Source organism: Podarcis bocagei (assembly GCF_964188305.1).
Source record: "Podarcis bocagei genome assembly, chromosome: 10".
Taxonomy (NCBI): Eukaryota; Metazoa; Chordata; class Lepidosauria; order Squamata; family Lacertidae; genus Podarcis; species Podarcis bocagei.
Window position 1 is genome coordinate 26,410,128 of NC_138135.1, and position 27,987 is coordinate 26,438,114.

The 27,987-nt window shown below is 44.4% G+C and overlaps 1 protein-coding gene across 1 annotated transcript; it reads right to left on the reverse strand.

Moving 5' to 3' along the window:
- LOC308596921 (protein mono-ADP-ribosyltransferase PARP12-like) lies at nucleotides 1–27,987 on the reverse strand. The gene is made up of 12 exons (XM_081212250.1): nucleotides 27,490–27,987; nucleotides 25,454–25,589; nucleotides 15,968–16,235; nucleotides 14,112–14,213; nucleotides 10,680–10,803; nucleotides 9,464–9,641; nucleotides 8,604–8,724; nucleotides 6,393–6,489; nucleotides 5,377–5,458; nucleotides 4,209–4,339; nucleotides 2,360–2,511; nucleotides 1–2,037 (listed from the first exon to the last, which is right to left on the reverse strand). The coding sequence occupies exons 1-12, from the start codon at nucleotides 27,837–27,839 to the stop codon at nucleotides 1,778–1,780; spliced, it is 2,001 nt and encodes a 666-aa protein (XP_081068376.1). The 5' UTR covers nucleotides 27,840–27,987; the 3' UTR covers nucleotides 1–1,777.

The window sequence follows — 27,987 nt, forward strand, 5'->3', positions numbered from 1 at the left end:
TTTTCTAACTCCAGTCCTTTTAATTCACTTAAAAGCATTGCAAGAGAAGGATCAACCCAAATGATACCAGACAGTATCCACTCGAATCTCACTATATTGAAATGTTTTACAGCTATAGCTTAGAGAGCATGTCAACTAGAGTTTCAACAGTGTCTTGAGGAACTCAACGCAAGACCAGCAAAACACATTCACTGCTTAAAAACTGAGCCGTTTAAAAAACCAATCCCAGTATTAATCAGTTATTCAACCAATTAGGCCCCTCAATGGGCTTAAGTTAAATGATGCATCCAGCCAGCTATATCCACCAAGCTATACCAGCTAAACTTCAGGAGTGGGTTGGGAAAGGGCAGGATTTCAGAGGTACAGCCAAGAGTTTGTAGTGATCTCCCGATTGTTCCTTAGCTTCCGCATGCCCAAACTATTGCAGCCAGATTAAAGCCACCTTTGTTGATATAGCACATGTATATATGCGATGGCGAGTTTCCGAAACTTTTCCAACACTGATTTCCCCAGGTTGCTTATGATGAAGGCTGTCATACAGATAAACTAAGGGGATACTGTTTCAGGAAAGGGAAAGTACATTTTGTTATAGCATGGAGTTGGAAGGGTTATCTAGTCCAAAGCCCTGCAATGCAGGAATCTCAGCTAACGTACCCATGACAGATGGCCATCCAACCTCTGCTTAAAAGCCTCCAAGGAAGGAGAAACTACAACGTCCCAAGGGAGAACTGGAATCAACACTGCTAAAATAAAAGGGCAGAAAAGTCATAGGAGAGTAAGCTGGGGCATTTGGCTTGCTGGTGGAAAACAGCAGTCGTTGCCTAGAGTCATAAAATACTACTGACCCAAGCCACACAAAATATTCCACTGTTGGGAATGAAAATAAACGACACTCACAAGTGGCACTGATGATATCAAGCTTCAAGGTGCATCCTGCAGGAAGCGGGGCAGGTAGAAATGGAGGCAGGGATCTCTGGATTGGGTAGCAAGTCATTACGCAACCATTTCAAGAGGTTTCACATAAGACCTGTTGCACTTCACTAACATAGGTAAAGGGACCCCTGACGGTTAGGTCCAGTCGCGGCGACTCTGGGGTTGCGGCGCTCATCTTACTGAGGGAGCCGGCGTTTGCCCGCAGACAGTTTTTCCAGGTCATGTGGCCAGCATGACTAAGCCGCTTCTGGCGAAACCAGAGCAGCGCATGGAAACGGCGTTTACCTTCCCACCGGAGTGGTACCTATTTATCTACTTGCACTGGCATGCTTTTGAACTGCTAGGTTGGCAGGAGCTGGGACAGAGCAACAGGAGCTCACCCCGTCGCGGGGATTTGAACCGCCGACCTTCTGATCGGCAAGCTCAAGAGGCTCAGTGGTTTAACCCACAGCGCCACCCGCGTCCCTCTCACTAACACAGTCTTAGTCAATTAAAGCTTGTATGATTAATCAATCAAATCTTATGCTCACAAATAAAAAAATAGCCGTGGTGAAGGAAGAATTGCTTTGAGACTATCTCAAAGAAGTTATTCCCTCCTGTGAAAGAGAAATTAGGTCTTTTCTAATGGGGTGCTTACCACCCACAGATGTGTCAGGAACTTACATTAAAACAATTATGGTTTGGTGTTTGTTTTTTAAAAAAAGGCTGCCCAAATTAACCAGGAAAGCTTTTAAAACATCTGTATCTCAATAAGTAAAACACCACAGTCCTAATATAAAGTGTCTGCTCAAAGCAGCCCACAAGACAGATAAGCAACGTTATACGCTCCAAAGTAAAGCTCCTCCTAATTTCTGTATTCTATGAGGTATTCAGGATAGATCTGGTGCTTCTCAAAAATGACAAAGATGGATGGATTCTGGGTGCTATTCACACAACTATCATAGAAGACTGAGTTCTGGCTGTCTTTGGCAGGAGGGCGGAGGTAGGAAGGCACACCATTCGTAAACTCCCCAACCAACACTCTGGCCAGAAACATGGTCTTGACAGAAGAATTGCTTTTGGTGTAGTTATCAGAATATGAAGCATCTCTTGCAAAGTAACTTCCTGTAAAGGGGAGAGAGAGTGGAAGGAGACAAAAAAGAAGCAGCGCAGAGTAAGGCTACTGACTATTAGTTCAAGGCGGTACAGCAGATGTAACATTAGCAAATCATCCAATAGAAGCTTTACTGTAAGGCCAAAAAGTAGAATGCTCTTCAAGTTTTCTCACATCAGCTGCCCATCTAGGCTGTTCACTGTCCTGCCTCTAAGGCTGCAATCTAAAGCATACTTCCTTATAAGTCCCACCCTTCTTTGCAAACCACCCTTTCCCACCCTTAAATTATAAACAATCCACTTTTCCTTCTTAGTTATAACAGAATTAAGTTACCTTTGCCATAGGCTGTGCCATGGACGCCGCAGATCCTCCAGTCAAAGTTCTGCTGGCAGATAGCATCAATGTGGTCATTTTTGGTCCCGTGAAATAACTGTCTTTCATCCACATCCTTTCCCCCATTTGCCTTCTTCATTTGTTCTTTCTGCCTACAAAGAAGCAAATATTTCAAAGTTCCCTAATGCAGAAACACCCAGGATCTGACAAGAGAGAGCACTGCTTTAGCATAAGCTTCATCCACCCAGGGCTCAAGATTTGCCAATGCAGCCCTGCTCCAGATAGCATCAATGATAAATTTTTTCTGTAGTGCCCCCATCTGTTCAGAACTCCATCTTCTCAATGAATGAAAACTTGTATTTTCTACTTTGTGTCTTCAGCAGTTAAGATTAAGAAAGGTATTTTGCTCTGATGTTTTGCTCTGTCTTGCTTTTTTGCCTACTGGCCCTTAGATTTTACACATTATTTATGATTATGATTATTTATTGCAAACCACTATGGAAGCCTTTGTAGATCCAAGCAGTCTATACATACAGTAAGGCTGCAACCCTGGTACCACTAACTTCATTCAACAGGAATAAACCCCACTGAATTCAACAGGACTTACTTCTGAGTATGGATGGTTAGGACTGCACTGTAAATAAGCAAGTAAATCACACATTTCTTAAGTCATCGTCATATGTTTTGGTGCAAGAGGCTAAACATTCATAACTAATACAGGAGGTTTGTATAAGGGCTGCCTGTTCCCTTCCAACTGCCCAATCCAGCCACACTAATGTGATTTTACACAATTCAACAGTGTTTTGAGCTCAGATCCAATATCTAAATGCATGCATGGTGCCTGTCAGAAGTTGTTTTCAAGTATCTTAAGATCACTTTCTTCCACCTCAAGTCTAAAGGGATGTGCTTGGATTAAGAAATAATCAAGAGAGCAACACTCCTGTATTCTGACATGGCGCCAGATAGCATTATAGATGTCGCCAATCAGCATATGTAGAAAACATAGTGGCCACTTATGAGAGGCACATATATATTCCTATAACAATGTGAACACAGTTCCAAAACTGAGAAGCAGTCACTTGGAGCAGATTATCAAAACTGGTTTCATATACAGAGCAAACAAGACAAAACTCTGAGGAAAAGAAACAGCAACATAATTTACTACTTTCAGTTTTGCTTCCTGTTTCAACTACGGCAAAAGAAACAGAACTGAAATCTACACACAAAGAAGTCAGGGTCTTTGTGAAGCAAAAGCACAGGCACAAACATTGTACCGTGGTGGCGAAGCAGCCTCCCAACTTCCAAAATGGACCGTGGCCTAGTTCAAAGCTTCTGATGGGAAGTTCTGTGCAAAATCGGCCACCTGGATACTTGCACACCTGCAGTATCTCAGAGACCTCAGAGGGGGCTGGTTGGATATGTGTATGTTTTCCCCAAGGGGGAAACAAAAAGGAGGGAGGATAGATGGGGAAATGGCAAGGAAAAAAGACTTGGAACTGCCCCCATCCCTGCCCTCCTCAACACCATGGTCCTGGATCTATCTCAAGCTTAGACGCTTGCAATAAATTTAGGCATGGCTGTCCTATCATCTTCTTACTTGGCCCAAACACCAAAATATCCCTGCGTTGCAAGAGGTTGGACTCGGTGGCGCTCATGGTCCCTTCCAACTCCACAGTTCTCTGATTCTATGAACGCTGCCTGAGTATTTAAACACTGAGGAACACAAGAGGACTTCAATCCAGCACTCAATAATGTTTTCGGACCTCTGCTATGCTGCAGTAAATCTGGGCTTTGGAAAAGTAAAGAGAAACCCAGTTACGTAACACCAGAGCAATGAATTTGCACTTACCACCGATATACTTCCCACAGAGCCAAATTCTGGATTCTTTTGACACTCATAATCAATGCATTTGGCATCGTGCGCTGAAAATTAACCTGGACATTTCTGTACTCCTTGGAAGATGGGAGAAGGGTGATCAGCTGCAGGGCAAAAGGTACAAAGATGCTTCATGAAAACGGCAGCAAGAGTAGCCCATGCAGCAAAGGTAATTCCAAATGTGCATAAAGAATATTTGGAGTAGCAGGCCAGAGGTGCAGGGCCCCTCAATAGTGATGGCGGGAGGAGAAGGAGAGATAGGTTTTTGACCAGACACTTAAAGGACAATATCTTGGGTCATCCTCATCTCTGGGGCAAAGTATAAGACTACTGACTAATCGTTCTTAAAATATGACCTATTTTGTTATTCTTTAATCTTTATCTGTTGGTTCAGGAGTATAGAAGGTATCAGGCTTGAGAGATGTGCTCCTTGTAAACACAGTTGTTCAGGACAGGATGTTACTAGATATGGAACACAGATATAAGCCCTGCTATCACACAGTAGGTTTTTAGCTACCTTTCTGAATGGCAAGGCACAGAGTTCTCATCTACACTCACCCTAATTCTTTGGTGCAGTGGCTTCCTGAATGGGAGAAGTCAGGGAACACTTCAAAGACAGTATTTAATGCTGTATCCTCACACACCCCTTGCATCTTCACAAACCATTTGGCTAATGCATCTTGCCTTTCTCCTGACTTTTGGGAGACTGGCAAAACCTTTATATTCTTTGAAGGGGTACATAACTGCTAACATTGCTCCCCAATGTTCCATTTTACTGGTTTTGTTCTTGAATATTATTGGATAGGTTAGATATCACTTTATGGAAGCCATGAGGGATGAAAAGGAAAGCTACGAAGGAGGGAAATAGATAATAATGCACATCTCTCATCTATCAACTTGCCAAAACACAAATTGTGGTTCTGCAATAATCAGACTAAACTAATCTGAAAAGATGTGAGTAAAAGCGAATAGTTCTGGAGCGTAGAATCTGCCAAGGAGAGTGCTAAAGCTGCCCTTTCCCTTTGGCAGAAGCTAATCATCATCTTGCACATCTTGACATAATGTCAGTAGGGAAGATGTCATATTGTGTATTGAGGCATTACAGGGACAGCCTGACCCCACACACTTCAGAGTATCCTACCTTATATCCAAGTTCTGGCAAGGCTGACTGGTCCCAGTGAGCTGGAATGTGCGTGTTGTCTCCTGTTGACTGCTTGGCCCCACTTTGCGATGGGAATAGATCAAGCAATTAAGAATTAATGCTTACATATAACATTAAGCTGCTGGGGGAACACACACCTGCTGAATATGTGGCTAAGTGAACACATTCAAGTTTTGAATATTGCCTTAAAACCAAGTGTTAAGACACCAATTAAATTAAGGAGGAATTAAAGCTCCTGTTCAGCAAAACACCCGTTCCAGAATCATAACCTCTCCGTCTAATCAGGTGGTTAAAACCCTGATCAGCAACTCGCGTTTCCTAGGAAGTTGGTTTGAAAAGCAAGTGATGAGAGCTGGGCCAGCCCTAAAGGCACATTCCTGCCGTGGATACGAAATTCTCCACACCTCTTTTCCTTCCAGAATCCTTTATTTATTTATGTTTATATCCCACCTTTCCTCAAAAGAGCTCAATGTAGCTTACAGAGTTCCCCTCCTCATTTATGCTCACAGCAACCCTGTGAATTAGGGTAGGCTGAGAGTGAGTGACTGGCCCCAGGTCACTCAGTGAGCATCGTTGCTGTGTAGGGATTTGAACCCTGGTCTCACAGATCCTAGCCCGACACTACACTGGCTCACTTTAGAGGACAGGCTCTCCCAGGAGCCTCTAGTTGCAGACCTCTCGCTTAAAATAAAGGTCCACAACAGGAAGGGGGGGAAAACCTAGAAGACAAAATACTGAGATTGGTTGGTACTCTCAACTATTGCAAAAGGTGTTTTAGGATTTCCTTTATTCAAAGGGTCTGTCCCTGTGCACTTTGTTCTCTATTGTTGAACTCAAAACTATGGAACAGCCACAGTGGCCAGGCCTTATTACAGGTTGTGGCGACAATGGGAAAGGCAGACAGCAAGGATTAGATGCTTCCTTCTTTCCTGAAATCCTCACTGATGTCCTTTGTAGTGCATAATCTCTATACAGTACAGACTTTGGTCACCAACCTTTTCTTCTTCTTCTCTACTTCCTTTACAGACACAAACTTTGGTCGTCTTCGAACACTTCGTTCTGTCAGGTAACGCAGGTTTTTCTGTTTCATGGCTGGGGAGGAGGGGGAAGCCACAGAAATATTTAACAGTGCTTACATACAGAAGAACATTTATTCCATTTAAAAAGATATTCTGCTGCCAAAGTCATTTATACTCCCTCTTAAAAGAGATCTGAACACCACTGGTTCCGATTTATAACTTAAAACTGAGAAGAGCCAGAAAACCTCTAGAGAACATTCCTTCCTTCAAAATCTTTTAGAATATAATCTGCAGGAAACTTCATCGCTGGCTGATGAAGCAGACGTGAAACCAATTCATATGGGGCAAAATGGAAAGAAGGCCTATTTGGCTTCTGAAGCAGAGATTATCTACTCCTGATTTAGAAGATAGATCTCCATGCAAGGTCCATTCTATACCTGTATCACAGAAGCCATCTAAGCACCCAGAAAAGACCACCGCCTTCTCATAAACAGAACAAAAAGCCCTCTGCTCAACAGGAGGAGTTATTCTATCTTGGCTTAACAAAATATGAATTACTCTTCTGGCTATGCATGCAGCCCCTTCTCTCTTCTTTGAAATGAACCAAGGAACAACTGACTATAGTCCAAACCAGGAAACGATGGTTACCAACTTCAGAACAAGCAAGGATATCAAGCCATGGCTTGGAAGAAGTCCACCTGATTTTGTTTGCTCACCTAAGTAAAGGGCTGCATGCAGAGACACAAGGCTCATTCATACCTTGGTTTATTAGGCGGAAATATGTTCATCTGAATGTGGCCATTGTGTGACCTTAGTTCAATGGTAGAGCATATGCTTTGCATGCAGAAGGTTCCAGCAGCTACAGTAAAAAAAAGATACTAGATAGCATGGCTAGGAAGGACCTCTGCTATGGAGAGCTTTGTAAGTATACATTACCAGGCTAGAGGGATCAATGGTCTAGCTCAGTATATGGCAGCACCATGTAAGGGCCAGATCCTTATCTCCCCTACTTCCCACGGGCCAAATATGATAAGAGGCCACACACCTATCCCTGTCAATCACCTGATGTCACAATGACATCATGCAATGTTTCATGGGATTTGGGACTCACGAAGAGCCCTGTGCAGGGCTGATCAGCAGACTTTGAAGTCACCACCTATCAACTAATGGGTGGTGATTTCAAGCCGGTTTTCTTCATGGGTAGAGCTTCCCCCAGCAGCAGGGAAGAGAATTCTGTCAACATCAGGGTTTAAAGAAAGGGTTTGGAATGCACTTCAAAGCCTTCCAAAGAACTACACATCTGCATGGATATGATGCATGACGTGGATCCAGCTGTGTCTCTACCTGCTGCACACCTGACATCACATTTGACAGGTGTGTAGGAGTGCAAATATCCAGTGTGGGGTCAGGTGGGATTACTATGAGGAATTATTAAATAGGCATCAAGCCATTGTGTCCACGATGAATGTGATGTGTTGACTGGGTTTAATTCATTGACAATAATTTCTGATCAAATCCCACAACCCTCTGCATCTCTGGCCATTTTCTCTACTGCCCATTTCTCTTTCTTGACAAGTCACATATGCAGCCCAGTTGCTTCCAGTTGCTTCGCCAGGCAGGCATCCTGGGCCATAAAGATAGTGGGCAGGTTTCTTTAATGTAGCTTTTCTGATATGTTAATCTTAGGGCCAGGAAACAGATCTCACGTGAAGGTGATAATGATCGCTGTCTTCCTGGCCATCCTTCTTATCATGTATATTCCTTGTTTATCACCTCCGGGGTTGCCAAATGCACTCCTTTGTAGTTCTGTGTTGTTTACCTCAAAAGTATGCGTGCTTAATTAATTTTGGTAGTTTAACTTTGTCCCCACGTGGGGTTTGTTGAAATGCTCAGAAGAAATCTGATTGGTTCTTACGAACACTCTGTAAAAAGTTCTTTTGTGAATAAAACGACCTGGGCCAGGGGGTGGACAGAGACTATTATACGCACCCTTCCCAGAGTCTTGCTAGTTCAAGCCTCTGTGTGTATTCTTATTAATCAGTTCAATCCTTCCTTTACTTTGAGAACGCCTCACAGGTGGGCAAAACTGGGACCCATGCCAAGCCAAATCTGGCCCACAAAGTGTTCCTTGCCCCTGTTCCAGCAGATTGTATTTAAGCACACCTCAGGCGATTCAATGAGACTTACCTTTGAAATCAAGCTCGTATTTGTGTTTTCCAGCTGAAAACGTGAGTGTTGGAGACGCTTCAGACTGATAGGTTTTTTCCAAGTCAAAGCAGGACACTGTGGCGGCAGAGTGATCAACATCCTAGCAGCAGGGGAGAAATCACATCCCTTTTTAAAAATAGATAGCCAAGAACTTTCTTTGAGGAAACCTTACAATCTACAGGGGTCTAAAGCGCGAGATATATTGGACTGTACAAAAAAATATTCGCCCTTTATAAGCAAGCATGCATGGGATGGATTTGCAACAACTGCTCAAAACATTAGAGAGGCAAGGAATGACTAGAAAGCAAGACAGTGTTTCTCCATTAAGTGGAATAGATTTTCAAAGTTCGGCAGAATCAGGTAGTCGAAAGGCACAAACTCCACTGAGAAACTAAAAAGATCTTCAATTAGCACCAAAAAGACTGCAAAGGCAGAACCAGGTAAGCCTCCTTGGGGAAAACATTCTGTAACAGTGGCAACACCAGCAAGAGGGCTCTTGGTTATTTTTGTTTAGTAGCGTTCCTGCTTTATTTGTTGCACTTTTTAAAAAAAAATGCTTCCTATTTTGTTTTGGGAACAGCAATACTGAAGGACTGGGCAGAAATGTTCCAAATAAATAAATAAATCTGACCCACAGCTGTGGTCTTAAACAGAGTTCTGATCTACTTCAAGGAAGACTACGCAGAAAAAATGTTCCAGCAGGTTGTGAAGCAAGACAATTGCTGAGAGAGGGATGCCAACTAGATTTCAAGCTCGTCTATCCGCACCAGTTTACAATGCTCAAAAAGGGCCACCACAATATGACTTGCTTCAGCGCAGCATGATCCCATGTTACTTACTTCCTTTCCATATTCATTCCACACCCCATATTCATCCTTCCAATACCAGATCCAATCAGTTGTGAGAATATAGTGAGGCGCCATGGTCACAGAAGATGCAGTGGAGAGCCGTCTAATTTTGGCAGTGCCACAAGTCATACTGGAGAAAACGATGTCTGCAGCGCTGTTGTAGACAATTCTGTGCACAATTGGGTTTTGAGCGGGGGTTTAGAGTGCACTTGAAAGATTTACAAAGAACTAAATATTCTTTACTACTAATAATGTCGAGATCTGCTACTTTCTGCAAGCCAGCATGATTTTTTTTTATTCCACCCTTAACCAAGAGTAATTCCATTGTTAAAAGCATTTAAAGCAATGACGCTGTACTGCAAATTCTCCCTTTTTCATGAAGAAGTTTCCAGGAGGCTGGTGTGATTCTCCCCAAAACTCCCTGAAGCTTAAGATTGTTTTTCACAGATGCAGTGCCCCAGTTGGCTACTGCTGCAGCACGATTGCTTTTTTCCCCTCCCCAGACTAGCTTTCTTCCTAACAATAGTGACTAGTCAATTTTGACTAGCTCCATGAAGTTCTGTAATGATGTTGCAGTGAAAATCCTGGGAACTGTAGTTTGTTAAGGGTGCTGGGAATTGTAGCACTGTGCAGGTGAATATACAGTTCCTAGGATTCTTCGGGTGAAGGCATGTGCTTCAGATGTGTGTCGAACGTGTTTTAAATGTACGGTGTGGATCTGCCCTCACTTTCAGTGGGATATTATTCACAGTTAAAGTCAGATCATATCCCAAGTCTTAAAAATGCATGCAGGTGCCACAACTGCAAATCCCATTCTGCCATCTTGAGACCTAGAACCCTCCCTTTCAACATCAAGATGAAAAAAACAAAAACTTCCATGAATCTAAGATGACTTCTAAGACTGCACAAATATGCCTTTAAAAGAGCCCAAACACACACACACACACACACACACACACACACACAATGCATTTTGGTTCTTTTCACCACATGAAGCCTAAGCCGATTTCAAATGTTTCCCCACCAGCTTAAATCAAGGCTCTGTGCACTACAAAAGCAGTTAAGCCATTAAAAAGACAAAATACAACATTCAAGTAGTAATCCACCAGCAGAGTTAATTACTAAAGAAAATATAAACAAACAGCAAAGAGACCTGTACCACTAAAATTCAGAGCCAAACAAGAACGTATTATTAATGTATCTATACCTGTCAATAACTGGGTCACAGTAGGCCTGTTCAATTTTCTCCATATCCTTCAGATCTTTCCACTGGGTCCCATTAAGTATTTGCCATCTGTATGGCAAATGGAAGTGATCTCGAATACACTTATCTAGACAAATAAAACCAAGTTGTGTTAGAACCCTTGGGCATCTACCCATGGGCTTTACAGAAGAAACACTGAGGGGCTGGTGCTAAATATACAGGATATGAAGCGAACGACAAATGCTTGCAGGGAGAAAGCTGGGAGAAGGCGTTCAGAATTTTCCATTTAACCAGTTGTCTCCATCCAGTTGAGGAGAGGGAAGCCTGGAAATCCATGGCTCACTTAGGATTGATTTATCTACATTCATACTAAACATGCAAATACAACCAAGACATTTATCATTTGAAGTTACTACGTTCATATGGTGTACTCAAGGTGGTCTGCAGTTTAAAATAATGGATTGCAAACCAAGAGACATGACACAAAAGGAAAAAAGGAACCGCAAGGGAAGAGGAAGGTAAGCACCTATCATCTGGACCTTGTTCATGGCATGGAATGCAGGACAGTACACCCGAAACTAGCCTACAGGTTATATTATGCACAGGTAAAAGCATTTGGATTTTAGGACTACTAGGAACATGCCATCTCCAGATGGACCAAGGGGGAGGGGAGGACAGGTTTATACTCCCCCATTGCTACACATGAGCCAGATCAGGCTGAAGATATTGTCTAAACCAGTTACATAACAACTGCGTGGAATGGCTGGAGCAGTTCTGGGAGAGGGTCTTGCTGGCTCACCTTCCAAAGCAGCCAGGTGGGTGCAATGGTTGCTGATGGCATGATAGTCCAGATGTAGCCCTGCCAGTATAAAGGTATTAATACTTCCCTGTCTCTCTCAGAATTGATTCTACTGATGCCTGCTGAGAATTCAGCCAGCCTACTTTGCAGTGAGTCATATGGGCAGCTTAGTCACCTTGCAGTTAATCTAACAGCCAGCCATTTACAATATGGTGCTGAAGTGCAGAAACTTAATGCTACTGTAGGAGCAACAGAAGAGCTGCACATTTTTATTTAAAGTTGGTTTGAGAGAGGGATTTTTTTTTGGAAACTTTTGTTTTTAAACAAATAAAAATACAAGAACCATTAAACATCCAGTAGTACATCTAATGACCTCTAAGCCAGTGTTTCCCAAACTTGGGTCTCCAGCTGTTTTTTTGGACTATAGTTCCCAGCATCCCTAGCTAGCAGGACCAGTTGCAAGGATGATGGGAATTGTAGTCCAAAAACACAGCTGGAGACCCAAGTTTGGGAAACGCTGCTCTAGACATAAACTTGCACATTCAACATTCAAACATTTTACTTATCGTAACCTCTCTACTGAGAATACTGAGCAGTTGGTATAACAAGGTCTTAATTTGGGCCATTAACATAGGGGGGGTTAAGCCCCAAAAGTAAACTAATAAGTTTAGTAAACACTTAATAAATCAATACGGTAGAAAACAGAATAGCAAGGATGCTTAAATATTTGCAAATAATACTTTCCCATCACAAATGGATGGGAGACCTCTTCCACCAAGCTGGTCAGATCTTTGTCTCCCGTCACTCTGTGGGTCAACAATGACATGTGAGTGGGGCCACCCATACGTCAATCATCTGACATCATGGGGTAACACACTGGCAAAGCAGCATCCAGCAATACTGTACTCTCTGATGAAGGGTTTCTTTCATCTTGCCATATGCCTGGGCCTGCTTCACAGGCAATGTGCTAGCAAACCAGCACCCAGCAGGACTGAGACTTGCCTTCCCAGCCAGTATCTGATATCACACATTGACATCAGATGATTTAAACGCTGGCATGGTTGGAGGAGAAATGGCCTCATGGGCCAAACTGGACTCCCCTGGACTTCCGGGTTAGCGCCTCCGGCAAAGGCGGATTTCCTCTGATCGGGAGGAATCCGCTCCGTGGAAATTAGGGTCTGGACCGCCACGGCGAGGCGGAGACCCATCAAAAACCACAGGCGGGAGAAGCCTGTGGACGTGGGATTCGGCTGGCACCTTTTGCGCCTCCCCTACTCGCGGGGAAACCCGGTTTCGGGGATCCGGAGCGACGTGGGGTGAGCGGCGCGGTGCTTCGAATCGACTGCTTCTTTCACGGAGTGAAGCTGCATTGCTGTTGCCGGAGAGCGCTGACTTTTTCCTGTGGACAATTGGACTCTAAACAACTACCCGTGAGTAGAACGGAAAATTGGATCTCTAAATATCTTAATTTGGCATCGAAACGGGAAGGTTCCAAACAGGAAGTCCGCCTTCCTCTTTTGTAAATAGATTGAAGCAAAGACGTTGCAAGCTAAAGCCTGGAAAGTCTTTTGTAAAGGATTAAATCTCCATTGGTTAAAGTTAAAGTTACTAAACCTCCTTTGGAAGCAGGAGAAGAGGGGGGAAATTTTAGATCGTGCCTCGGACAGAAGGTCACCAGGTTGATGGACCATATGGAATTGATAGAAAGGACTGACAGAATCCGAGACCAGGGAGAAGAGACGGTGGAAGAAGATTGGGGAAAAAAGTTTTTTAAAAAAATTATTAAGAGAAATGTTGCAAAATTAATGAGTGTTAGAAAAATGTTGGAATGAAATTATATGGCTTTAGTAGAAATGTTATAAGGAGTTAAGTATAAATATGTTTTAGGGATTTAATGGTAAGATAAGGTTAAAATAAATTAAGATAACTAAATGACAGAAAACAGTAAAAGATGGAAAGGATTTGCTGAAATAATAACTAGAACACAAAAAGGGAGGTGTGAGGAGGTCGATGAAACAAGTTAATGAAAGATAAAAATATGGAAATATTGGATGTGTTTTTAATTGTTTTTGCTTTTGTTTTGATGTACTGTGTCTTTTGCTTTTTTATATGTACTGTAATGTATTGATTTGTATTGGGGGTTTTTTCTCTTTCTTTTTTACTTCTCTCTTTAATTCTTAAACTTTTAATAAATATTATTTTAAAAAACAAAAAAACAAACTGGACTCCCCTGGTGGGCCAATATTGGGTTGTGGGCCAGAGATTCCCTACCCCGGCAAAAGGGGAATCTTTATTGCATACAGTCCATGTTGGGTCATTTAAGAGACACCACTCAATTCATATGCTCAAGTGCAGAATAAAGTAAAGGGATCTTCTTCAAAGTACATCTGTTGCAGGCAGGGGCAAGTAAAAGAGAGAGGCTAGCTAACTAGCCAACATTATTTTTCAAGTGGCTCAAGGCGAAATAAATAATAAAGCTTAAATCATAATTTCTTAGGGAATGATGGCAATAGGTCATTTTTGCAAAGTTTGAAAGTGCATAAAAACAAGGGGGGACGGGGGACGGACAGTGATACATAGACACACATGCAAAAGAAAAGCTTGATAGAACCCACCACAGGTTTTATTACACTTACCTTGAAAGCTACAACTTTTCCTAATGTGGTATAAGCATATAAAATCTGAATCTTCGCTGCTGTTTGTGGTTGATGGTACCTGACCGCTGCTCAATTTTCTTTCTGAGAAAGCAGGAAAACACAGACTCTAGCTCAGTGTTTCACAACCTGCGGACTGCACCCGGTAATTGGACTGCAAAGCCCGTGCAAGTGGGTTGCAGGCTTTATAAGTAAACCCAAAATTATTGCATGTAATCTTCAACTGGTATGATGAAAATTCTTCCAACATTTTGTTTTGTTTGCATATTCTTTTAGTATCATGACATATCTTTAGGCGCCAGGTGAAAACATTTCTGTATAACCTTTGACTGATGAACACTGTATGGCTTTTTTAATGTGTTTGTGGGAAGGGGGTTATTGGTTTGTTTTTATTTTATTATCTATTTTGGGTTCTCTTTTTGTATTTTTATGTCATGACCCACCCTGAGATTTTCAGATGAAGAGCGGTATATAAATTTAGCAAATAAACGTCTTGACTGCTCTGGGTTCCTGAGTACATCGAGATCTGAAAACCCAGTTAAGAGCTGTCTTCCTCAAGTCAGTGCTTGAATAATAGTCATGCCTACTAGACATTTTAATTGAGGCAGTTGTTCATATTGTGCACAACCATTACAACTTAAACAATGCATTCAATTCTGTAGATGGCAGGTTTGTATCGAAACGTTCCACTATTGGCCAATCAGTTCATGTTATACATCTTATTATGTCCTTGTCCTTTAACATATATAGGACAAACCAGAAGAGACTAGAATGTTTGCTCTGTGAGCATCAAAGCAAAATCTCTGCACACATCATGGAAGCCCAATTAATTAATGCAAGCCTACTCCTGAGGAGTTAAAAAGATTTTTTTTGCTACAGAACAAGTACACAGGTCTTTGTACAAAGGGCAAGATCCCCATGTAACATTACGTAAATGTGAGGCATACCGGGTTTCTACTTTTAAGCTCTGTAAATCCTAAAGGACTCAACAGTAAGTCTGACCAATCTGCATTCTTGTAACATCTGTTTCCAATTACTAATAATTAGTCACAGGAGGTAGCAGGTTCACAGCTATTACAAATTATGTTTCATGAAAGTAGTGGTTATGCTATTCTAGCCCTGGGAAGAGTGGGAGAATGTAATGGGTTAAATTTCCTATTTGCGTCCTTTATAAGGGTATTTCTTGCATATTTTGAAAAAGTGTATGATATATAACATTAGGTCATGTTCACAATGAAGAACTCATGATGAAAGCAGCTGCTCTGGTTAATGAGCTTTTATCAGTCAGAGGTGCATTTAAAGAAACTGGCTATAGCCCACAAAGAAGTTTTGTTGTTAAAACTCTTCCCAAGGACTCTAGATTACTTTGATGTGAAAAAGGCCAATTAGCTGAAACAGACCAGTGTTCTGTCTTCAACTATTATGCCATATTTATTTTACTCGTTTTATTGTTTATTCTTCCTGTACAACTCAGCTTCCTATGTTCACAATTCCAAACTGCTGGCCAACTTAATAATTGGTCACATGGCCCCACTATTTTATCTGAAAGGTTCTCTTCTCCTTTCTTAGAAGGCAAGCCAAGATAGCTCTTAAAACTCGCAGTGCAGGAGCTACAGACCCTGCCTCCCCATCTCCTTCACTGGGCAAAAGATTATCAATATATTTACAGTATTGCTATATTGATCTGGCTGGGGAAACCCTGTCAGATGGGCAGGGTATAAATAATACAATTATAATTATAATTATTAACCTTCTGTTCCTGACGTTCACAGTGAGTAGCAGCTACTGTACTAGCAATATTGGGGATTTCTATAGTGTTATAAAAGAGAATGAACTACCTCTGCTAGTTGATGCTGTTGAGCTATTTTTGATGTCATATGCATTCCTGTAGATCAAGGGAATTTTGGTGATCGTGGCGTGGCTCATTCCTCGCTTCTCCAGCTTCTCGTAACACTCCGAGTTAGCAATGTCATGTGAGCGCTTGCAGGTACTCCCAAACCTGCACTCTCCTTGGAGGTAGTACTGGCAAATGTGGAGTTTGACACAGATCTTCTTAAAGGTGCAAGATCCATAGGGCCCGCCCCCTTTGTTATAGTATGGACATATCTAACAACAAAAAAGGAGAAGGGGAAAAAATCAAGACACATAAATTCATTTAAAGCAAATAGACTAGAGTAAGATGTAAACACAGGACTAGCAATGCCTAAATGTTTTCAAGCAGCAAGAGAAACGCGAATGTGGCCCTGTAACAAAACTGCTGCAGCGTGGAGTGACTTTGTTCAGAGCTCCAGCACTATATTCTATTCATCTCTGTTTTCTGTCTTGTCACAGCACTCACTGAACATGCTCAGTCCTTATTGGCCTGCTTTGGAGTGTCTCCTCCCTTTCCTGTCTCTTCATTCTATACTTCCTCCCACTTGGCTGTCAGTCTCCACATCCCAACTTAGTCAGCCAACATTCCATGCCAATGAGTTACAATGGGCCCCCTGCCCAAAGGTTCTTTGCATAACTGGAAACCTTGGGGATAACCTCAAGTCTGCTCATAACTTTTTCTTGTGCATGGGTGGTGCTGTTTTGGCTTCATGTGCTCAGGCGTTAGAAGCTATGATTTAGTATTAGGAATGATTAATTCTCAAAATCTGAGGAGGAAAGCTTTTGAGCAATAAGTAACTTGGCTTTCTTGGACTCATCCTGTCTGTGTCTAGAATCAGCAGTCATGGGGGCTGCCATGTGTGTCATTACCAACCTATCGTACTGGCCCAGTATGTTAAGAATTACAAATCTAGTTGCCAACATGGTGACTTTTCAGTTGTGGCCTTCAGTTGTGTCAGTATTACTCCGTCATTCACATGCGCCCAGTGTTCCAAAATTCCCCCAGGCGCCACCCCCAGGAGATCTTCCCCCAGGAGATCTCTGGACACCAGGTTGGCAATGGACATCTCCATCTGGCTGGCCTTTCCAGCTTTCTTATGCAGGTAAGCAGATGAGAAATTGCATTTATTTCCCACTTTTTTCTCCAAGGAGCACATGGTTCACCCCCTCTTCAGTTAATTCCTACAATAACCCTGTGAGGTAGATTAAGAGGCTGTGACTGGCCCCAAGTCACCCAGTGAGCCTCATGACTGAGTGGGGATTTGAACCCTGATCTCCCAGGTCCTAGTCCGACACTAACCCAGGGGTAGAAAAACTAAGGCCTGTGGGCCAGATGTGGCCCAATCGCCTTCTCAATCTGGCCCGCGGATGGTCCGGGAATCAGCGTATTTTTACATGAGTAGAATGTGTCCTTTTATTTAAAATGCATCTCTGGGTAATTTGTGGGGCATAGGAATTTGTTCATTTCCCCCAAAAAATATAGTCCAGCCCACCACATGGACTGAGGGACGGTGGACCGGCCCGCGGCTGAAAAAGGTTGCTGACCCTTCCTCTAACCACTACACCATACTGGCTTCCTAGGGCACATCTGCTATGGGGCAGCTCTATAAATTAAGTAGGTATATAGATATGGGGAAGGCAAAATCTCACTTAGAGAAGGATCTGAAATATCTTCATTGAAGCTTGAATTTTTTTATTCTGGATTGTTTTATTTGATGTTTTAATGTGTTGTATACTGCTTTGATAATAAATAACGAATTTCATGGTAAAAAAGGGTGCCTAGACATTCCATTGCAACGACCATAACCTAGGTTTAAGCTGCCATTTGGCAATTAGCTTATATATCTGTTTCAAACACTGCCTACGCCCTAAGAGTTTTATCCCTCGCTGCCAGGCAAAATTAGATAACTTTCATTACTAACTCACTTGAATAAACAGTAATATTCAAACACAACAGATGTTCTGTAACAGAATACTTGTTACTAGAAATGTGAAGTCTTGGAAAGGGTGGATTAAATTTTTCTCCAACCCAGGTTTTTTTTTTGGGGGGGGGTGGAGGCTTCACATCTCTATTACCAAGGCTTTTTTTTTCCAGCCAGAACTCAGCTGTGACACCTCTCAGGTGGGCACCATTGCCATTCTAAGAGAACAGGGGAGGTGTTCATGGTGAGTTCCACCACCACTTTTTCTAGAAAAATAGCACTGTATTACTAAAATGAAACAAGGGCCCTCTGGCTTAACCCCCAAGATGATTTTTCCTCTACTTTTGAGCAAATGTGAAGCAGAGATGACATGCCACAGGTGCCAATCTTTGCCTTCCATTCCAACTTACTTATTTTATTTCCCCATCAGACCAATGACAACACACCTGAAAACACTGCAATTTGCACCAAAATCTTTAGAATCCACACCCACAATACATAAAATCATTAAAACACATGGAAGTAATTGGATTACAAGAGCAGCATATTTTAGCCAGCACCCTGTCTTGGAGTAAATAGCCAGTGAGATTTCAAGAAAGTTCCCAAGGCAAGATGGCAACTGACATCAGCTCCAGGTACACACTGCCTCCAATCATGGCCATTTCATTCCCAGCTATTGCTGCTAAGAAGTAAGCACTTGTAGACCCATTTCCTCCAAATATTCATGGCAAAGCCCATTATAGCATCCTGTGGCAATTAATACATCTTATATAGAGTCTGACCATTGGTCCTTCTCGCGAAGTACTGCCTAGCAACTCTCCAGTATTTCAGACAGGAAACATTCCCAGACCTACCTGAAGCTGCTGGGGATTCAAACATGGGGCCTTCTGTATAAAATGCTGGTGCTCTACCACTGAGCGACAGCTGTTCCCCAACCATTGTTTCATTACCATACACACAACACGTCCAATGACTCTTAACTACTTCTCATTATGAGAAATCCAGCTACACCGAGGCCCTTGAGCCATAAACTTATTTATTATTTATTTTCCACTCATAATTTCAATATGGTTTTTCAAGGCAACCCAGCATTCGCCTTTACTACTGGTGCTTGAACTCAAGGTACAGTGGTGCCCCGCAAGACGAAATTAATTCGTTCCGCAAGTTTTGTCGTCTAGCGAATTTTTCGTCTTGCGAATCACGAAATCCCATAGGAATGCATTGAAAATCAATTAATGCGTTCCTATGGTCAAAAAAAGTCCAAACAAAGCCAAATTTGGTACAACAACAGTTTATTAACTGCTCTTTAAAGTCACACATACTGTAAAGAGCAGTTCAAAAACTGAAGGGAAAATAAATTAACTTTATAAACATGACAGAAAAACATTTAAAAATCAACAAAGTGTACAGTACATTTTCTAAGACTCTGGGGGACCACTCGAAGAAGGCTCCTCTTCCACTCTTTGCTTCTTGCTGAAGAACCCCCTCCTCAACTGTTCCCCCAGCCACCCACCACACAGAAATTCAAATCCAGAATTTTTTTTAAAAAAGAGCAGAGTGGCCCAATGGTCACAGAAAATCATAAAAATGCAGAAAAAAACACACAAGCTTCCAGATTCTTGCAAACCCCTCCCCAATTGTTCCCCCAGCCACCCAGCACACAGAAATTCAAATCCAGAATTTTTTTTTTGAAAAAACAGCAGAGTGCCCCAATGGTCACAAAAAATCATAAAAATGCAGAAAAAAACACACAAGCTTCCAGATTCTTGCAAACCCCTCCCCAACACCAAGTCCTTGAATTCCAAACACCCCAACCCAAAATCCAAAACCCCCCAAAAAAGTTTTAAAAACTTAACTTACCAAATGGCTGCAAAAGAAGTTCTGGAAAAGCTTCAAAAATCACCAAAGTCTTTAAAAACCTCAAAAAAGGCTACTATGTACACTGCGTTCTATGAGTTGCTCCTCGAAGTCAAGTCGCAACTTAATATAATAATAATAATAATAATTTATTATTTGTACCCCGCCCATCTGGCTGGGTTTCCCCAGCCACTCTGGGCGGCTTCCACAGAAACCAAAAAACACTAAAATATCATACATTAAAAGCTTCCCTGAATAGGGCCGCCTTAAGATGTTTTCTGAATGTCAGGTAGTTGTCCATCACCTTGACATCCGATGGGAGGGCATTCCACAGGGCGGGCGCCACCACCGAAAAGGCCCTCTGCCTGGTTCCCTGTAGCTTCGCTTCTCGCAATGAGGGAACCGCCAGAAGGCCCTCGGCGCTGGACCTCAGTGTCCGGGCAGAACGATGGGGGTGGAGACGCTCCTTCAGGTATACTGGGCCGAAGCCGTTTAGGGCTTTAAAGGTCAACACCAACACTTTGAATTGTGCTCGGAAACGTACTGGGAGCCAATGTAGGTCTTTCAAGACCGGTGTTATGTGGTCTCGGCGGCCGCCCCCAGTCACCAGTCTAGCTGCCGCATTCTGGATTAGTTGTAGTTTCCGAGTCACCTTCAAAGGTAGCCCCACGTAGAGCGCATTGCAGTAGTCCAAGCGGGAGATAACTAGAGCATGCACCACTCTGGCCAGACAGTCAGCGGGCAGGTAGGGTCTCAGCCTGCGTACCAGGTGGAGTTGGTAGACAGCTGCCTTGGATACAGAATTGACCTGCGCCTCCATGGACAGCTGTGAGTCCAAAATGACTCCCAGGCTACGCACCTGGTCCTTCAGGGGCACAGTTACCCCATTCAGGACCAGGGAGTTCTCCACACCAGCCCGCCCCCTGTCCCCCAAAAACAGTACTTCTGTCTTGTCAGGATTCAACTTCAATCCATTAGCCGCCATCCATCCTCCAACCGCCTCCAGGCACTCACACAGGACCTTCACCGCCTTCACTGGTTCTGATTTGAAAGAAAGGTAGAGCTGGGTATCATCTGCATATTGATGGACACCCAGTCCAAACCCCCTGATGATCTCTCCCAGCGGCTTCATATAGATGTTAAAAAGCATGGGGGAGAGGACGGAACCCTGAGGCACCCCACAAGTGAGGGCCCAAGGGTCTGAACACTCATCCCCCACCACCACTTTCTGAACACGGCCCAGGAGAAAGGAGCGAAACCACTGTATAACAGTGCCCCCAGCTCCCAACCCCTCTAGACGGTCCAGAAGGATGTTATGGTCGATTGTATCAAAGGCCGCTGAGAGATCCAGCAGAACTAGGAAACAACTCTCACCTTTGTCCCTAGCTCGCCGGAGATCATCAACCAGTGCGACCAAGGCAGTTTCAGTCCCATGATGAGGCCTGAACCCTGATTGGAAGGGATCCAAATGGTCCGCATCCTCCAGGCGTGCCTGGAGTTGTTCAGCAACCACACGCTCAATCACCTTGCCCAAGAATGGAAGATTTGAAACTGGGCGATAGTTGGCCATACTGGCCGGGTCTAAAGATGGTTTTTTAAGAAGCGGTTTAATGACCGCCTCTTTCAGCGGATCTGGGAATGTTCCCTCACAGAGGGAAGCATTCACCACCCCGCAGAGCCCATCGCCCAGCCCTTCCCGGCTAGCTTTTATAAGCCAGGATGGGCAAGGATCAAGGAGACAGGTGGTTGGTTTCACTCGTCCAAGCAGCCTGTCCACATCCTCGGGGGTAACGGATTGAAATTGATTCCATGCAACTTGACCAGACAGGGCTCTAGCACTCTCCCGCCCCAGCCCTGCTCCCACGGTGGTGTCTAGCTCCTTCCGAATATGAGTGATTTTATCTGCAAAAAACTTTGCAAAATCGTTGCAGGAGATCTTGGGGTCTTTACAAGGCCCCGATGGTAAAGGTGGTTCCGTTAAATTGCGGACCACCTGAAAGAGTCTCCTGCTACTATTTTCTGCAGATGCAATAGAGGCGGCGAAGAAAGTCTTCTTTGCCGTCGCTATCGCCACTTGGTAGGCTCGACGTTGAGCTCTAACCTGTGTCCGGTCAGATTCGGAGTGAGTTTTCTGCCACCGACGCTCTAGCCGTCTCAGCGATTGTTTCATCGCCCTCAGCTCCGAAGAAAACCACGGGGCTGTCCGGGCTCCATGCAATCGGAGAGGGCGCTTCGGAGCCAGACAGTCGATAGCCCTGGTTAACTCCGCATTCCAGCGGGCCACCAGGGAATCAGCTGAAAGGCCATCAACACGGGATAAAGCATCCCCTACCACTCTCTGGAAACCATTTGGATCCATTAAGTGGCGGGGGCGGACCATCCGAATTGGTCCCACCTCCCTGCAGAGGGGAAGGGTCGCGGAGAAGTCCAGTTGCACCAGGAAGTGATCTGACCATGGCACTTCTTTGGTTTCATTTTTACTTAGTGTCAGATCACCCACGTCGCTAGAGGTGAATACCAGGTCTAAGGCATGTCCATGACTATGAGTTGGGCCCAACTTATTCAGGGACAGCCCCATGGAGGCCATGCTTTCCACGAAGTCCCGAGCGGCCCCTTGTAAGGTCGTGTCGGCGTGGATGTTAAAATCCCCTAGGACAACCAAACTAGGTGTCTCCAGGAGAACATCCGCCACGACCTGAAGCAGCTCGGACAGGGAATCCTTGGTGCAGCGGGGAGGTCGGTACACCAAAAGGAATCCTGTACTGCCCCTATTGCCCAACTTCCAGAACATGCACTCAGAAAACTGGGTCTTCCCAGTAGGACGCCTGGTGCAGACTAATGACTTCCTAAAAATCACTGCAACCCCCCCTCCCCGCCCACATGACCTGGGTTGCTGTGCGTAAGAGAAACCTGGTGGGCAAGCGGCAGCAAGGACGGGCCCATCTGTCTCATTCAACCAGGTCTCTGTCACACAAGCCAGGTCAAATCCTCCATCCACAATCAGGTCGTGGATGGCAGTGGTTTTATTCACTATTGACCTGGCATTACACAGCAACACCTTCAGGTTATGTGGGTTTCCCCTGTTGATTCCAGTATCCATCTGGTCAAGGCCAGACCCGGAGGCAGGGATAGTCTTCAAACAACGACTAAACCTGCCTCCTCGGTAATGACATGGTCTGGTCTTAGCGTAACTCCGCCTCCTGCCCATGATCACCGAGATCGGATGTCCCAGCGCTTCCCCCCCTGTGGAACTTGTCCCAGCCATCGTGTTGGCTGGGGCCTCACTCCCAGGCAGCCCTGATCCCACCCCTTAAAAACAAAACACAAACTATACAGAACCAATAAAACAACAAAAAACAAAAACAGAACAATTACACTAAAATTAATCCCCAACCAAATATCCATTACACCCACCCACCCCCAGCAAGAGAAAAAAGGAAAAAAAGAAATACAAATTTAAATTGCCACCGACTGCTTGAGGACATTTTAAAACACATTGGAACAGGGAAGCAATTGCAGAACACTTCCCAGCTTCCCCAAAAGTTTGTTCCAAATAAGGGCCTGGGCCACGCCCCCTGGGCCAGTTGGAGAAGGCCCTGGAAGGGAGCAGGCCCTGCAGTCCTCACCCAGCCGGTGGTCCGAGGCTTCCCTGCAGCAGGAGTCCCTTTATAGCCGGGAGAAAGGGCCTGGGCCACGCCCCCTGGGCCAGTTGGAGAAGGCCCTGGAAGGGAGCAGGCCCTGCAGTCCTCACCCAGCCGATGGTCCGAGGCTTCCCTGCAGCAGGAGTCCCTTTATAGCCGGGAGAAAGGGCCTGGGCCACGCCCCCTGGACCAGTTGGAGAAGGCCCTGGAAGGGAGCAGGCCCTGCAGTCCTCACCCAGCCGATGGTCCGAGGCTTCCCTGCAGCAGGAGTCCCTTTATAGCCGGGAGAAAGGGCCTGGGCCACGCCCCCTGGGCCAGTTGGAGAAGGCCCTGGAAGGGAGCAGGCCCTGCAGTCCTCACCCAGCCGATGGTCCGAGGCTTCCCTGCAGCAGGAGTCCCTTTATAGCCGGGAGAAAGGGCCTGGGCCACGCCCCCTGGGCCAGTTGGAGAAGGCCCTGGAAGGGAGCAGGCCCTGCAGTCCTCACCCAGCAACTTAACAGTGTTAAGAAAAAGGAAACAAACTTGCAAGACGTTTTCGTCTTGTGAAGCAAGCCCATAGGGAAATTCGTCTTGCGAGGCAACTCGAAAACGGAAAAACCTTTCGTCTAGCGAGTTTTTTGTCTTGTGAGGCATTCGTCTTGCGAGGTACCACTGTATTATAATCTTAAATCTGCCTTAATTTTTCATCTTCTTGCACATTTCCTTGACTTGCAGTTGGGCAGAAATGTATAGAAATAAAATAAACAAACCACTTAAAAATGAACAAAAGAGAACCAGCCATAATAGCAGAGATCAACTAAATTCCTAACTAAATTGCCCTAATGAAAAATGTTTTCAACTAGCATAGAAAGAGCCTGCTGGATCAAGCCTGTGGCCCAATCTAAGCCAGTATCCTGTTCTCACAGTGTTCAACCGGATGCCATTGAAGTGCCAAACAGGTGCAAGGAAGCAATTGTGAAGACTTCTCCACTGTATTCCACCACTCTGAAGTGGAGAACATCTCCAGCACATCAGAAATATCATAAGCTGCAGAACTAACTTAAGTAACAACAAACCTTGTAAACAGCCAATTGCCTATAAAGACAATCAGGCAGTGAAGATTTACCAAACATGCTCCTTCCATTTGGAACCAAAAATAACCAACAAAGAGGCATGCATTTGCACTAGTAATTTCTGAAGGACTTACAGTGGTACCTCAGGTTACAAACGCTTCAGGTTACATACGCTTCAGGTTACAGACTCCGCTAACCCAGAAATAGTACCTCAGGTTAAGAACTTTGCTTCAGGATGAGAACAGAAATTGTGCAGCGGCGGCGCAGCGGCAAGCCCCATTAGCTAAAGTGGTACAGTGGTGCCCCGCAAGACGAAATTAATTCGTTCCGCAATTTTTGCCGTCTAACGATTTTTTCTTCTTGCGAAGCACGGTTTAAACGGTTTAACAAAGTCGCAAGACGTTTTCGTCTTGCGAAGCAAGCCCATAGGGGAATTCGTCTTGCGGGGCACCACTGTACTTCAGGTTAAGAACAGTTTCAGGTTAAGAACAGACCTCCAGAACGAATTAAGTACTTAACCCCAGGTACCACTGTACTTGCAAGGCTGTAGTAACACACAAATAACTGACATATCCTTTTCAAGAATGTGGGGGATGCATACACATACAAATCATTAAAGAGGGGTTTCATCGCATTCTTGCAATGCTTTAGGCAGGGCATATTGTATCCTTTTCCTTATCTCTCTAAGCCAAGCAAAAAGCACATTCCTTGCACCAGGAAAGAAACACATTGAGCTCAACTCACAGCATGCTGGTTGGTTTTGCTCACACATTATAATGGCTATCTCAAGTTTACAATAGCTGCTAGAACACCGCAGCTACATGGTTTAATCACTTTCATTTAAAATAAATTAATGGAAGTACAAGCTGGAGTTCTCTAATCAAGTTCCTGAAGGGTCCAAAGGTCCAGATATCTGGTATGCTCACTGGTTGTTTAGAGATTCATTAAAAGTCTCATCATTCACGAGTGAAAGTCCTCACCTCAGGTAAGAGTGAAGAATCATTCTGAAGCAGAAGCTGACACAATTCATCATCCTTTAAGCTTTCGAGCCCATGCTCTTTTAGGACAGGGAGGTTATGGGGTGAATGAAAGTCATGGATGAACTTGCATGGCTTCCTGTAAATTTCGAAAACATTAAACATGCTTGTAATTGCATTCTGCTTTTACCATCAAAGATGAACTGAAGCTGCATGTTGTTCATAGCCAAAGGTAATCATGCAGCCCAATTCTATGCAGGTTTACTTGGAATAAATATCAATGTGTTTATTGGGGCTTACTCCCAGGTAAGTACATATAGGACTACAGTTCCAGCAATCTTTGTCCAACAGCATTCTGGATAATATTTTTTAAAAAAATTCTATACAGCTTAATTGCTGAAACCTCTAATGGGTTTCCACAGAACATAAAATATACATCAAAATTTTAAAAGTTGTATGTTAAAAACAGGTTGAAGGTAAAACTATGGGTTCTGTTTTTTAAAGCCCAATTTATCAAGTTTCATCATCTTGAATTACCCTAAATTCGAGAGATGCCTGAAAAAGGAGAAGTGCATGATTAGGACAAGACAAATGAATGGAGAAAGCAAGCAGTGTCACATGAGTTCAAGCAAAATGAAGTGGACAGTCTCACAAAGGCTTATATAATTTTAAAAAGGTTTTTTTTTTAAGACATTGTAAGGCTGTTGTTTTTGCTGCAACAGACTAACATGGAAAATGAGTTCACATTATGTTTTAAGATCTCCTGAGCAAGGAGGTAAAAACATAGCAAAAAAGAAAGATAGATGGTGGTAGTTTTAGCAGCCACAAACAACTCATGAACTCCAAAGTTGCAATTTCCTTTACAGCACTATGTATTAGTACTTGTATACAGCTTAGGTCCAAACTATCTGAAGGACTGCATTCCCTTATAGGAACCTGCTAGGGTTTTGAGGTTTTTCCCCTACGTTTTCAGTAGTTCTCATTTTTATCTATCAGTTGCCTTGAGTCCCGTCTAGAGAAAAAGACATTAATAATAGTATGCAAACATGATGTACTGTAAAACTAATGGCAGCAATAATCACAAACTGTCCTTTGACTGGTCGTTTAAGTCTTTGGGAATTGGGCATAACAAAAGCAAGCTAAATACTTCCATTTAAAAATTAAATTAAAATGGCAAAGACACCTTACCAGAGACCACCAAATTTAATTTTTGTATTGAAAAACCTGAATGATTTGCATATTGGCAAAAAGAAGAAGAAAGCCATCCTCTTTCAAAAGTTTGCTTTTGGTAAAAATATGTTCACATATGGGTTGCTATATGTCCTCTTTTTACAGGACACGCACTCCTTTTCATGGTGTTCCATGAAAGTAAAAAGTAAAAGTCGGCAAATGTGTCCTCTTTTTGTCTCTTCAAAATTATGCAACCCTCTACAGAAGGTAAACTCAACTTATTTCCATTGCACATACTAACAGAATGCAAAAAGGGAACGTTTAAAACCGTACGTACTTCCTTACACGTCCACATACACTAGAGACTGGGACTTCGAACAATGGTAGCAAGAGAAGCTCCGCCCCACACTTAAAAGTCGGGGAAGATGGACGGAGGAGTCTCGCCCCCCACAGCTCAAACATTCACTCTTGAACAACAACTCGGGGCTGCCCGGCACTTCCCTCGCCTCCCCCCAATCCGGCTACACGGCTCGGGATCTACAAACCGGTTCAGCTTCCCCCGTCCACGCACCGCAATTCTCTTGCAGTCCCGACCCTGGGCGCAAAAGTTTACCCGGAAGCAAGTCCGAACAAAGCTCATTCAATAGCAACCCTAGTTTTTGCGGGAGTGGGGTCGCTGTCCCGCTTGCACGACCCCCTTCCTCAATAGTAACCCTCCGCTCCCCACCCACGGCAATCCTAGACGACGCTCCCTATGGAGTAAAAAAACAAACACCCCATTAACTCGAGGGGTGCGTCTTGCTTCCGAACAAACACGCCGGCGACGAAGCATTTGGGGGGGGGTTGAAGGGGGTCTCCGCCGGCCTTACCTGCCGTCCAGGTTACGGCACCCGCCGCCCACGAAGTAGCGGCAGACGTGCAGCTGCCGGCAGCCGCCCTGGCACTTCCCGCTGCCGTGCTCCGGACACAGCCGCGCCCCGGTGGTGGCCACCACGACCTGGGCATCTCCATCTTCTTCTCCTCCTTCGGCCGCCGAGGGGGCCTCCTCCCGGGTCACCACCGTGAACTTGCGCGCGTCCTGGAACAGCGGGCCCAGGAGCTCCGCGCTCACGCCGAGGGCCACGCGCCGGCACAGCTCGTCCTGGCGCAGGCAGCCCCCCGACGTGCACAGCTCCCGCAGGGCCAGGGAGGCCAGCCTCTGCGAAGTGTAGCGGTCCATGCTGGCTGGGGGTCAGCTTTTGCAGAAGGCCGGCGCTCCCGCCGAAGCTGCTGCTGCTGCTGCTCCTCCGCTACTACTAGGAGGAGACCCGCCCGATTCCCGCCTTCGCTAGGAGACGACGACCACCGTCCCTTTCCCCACCTCTTCA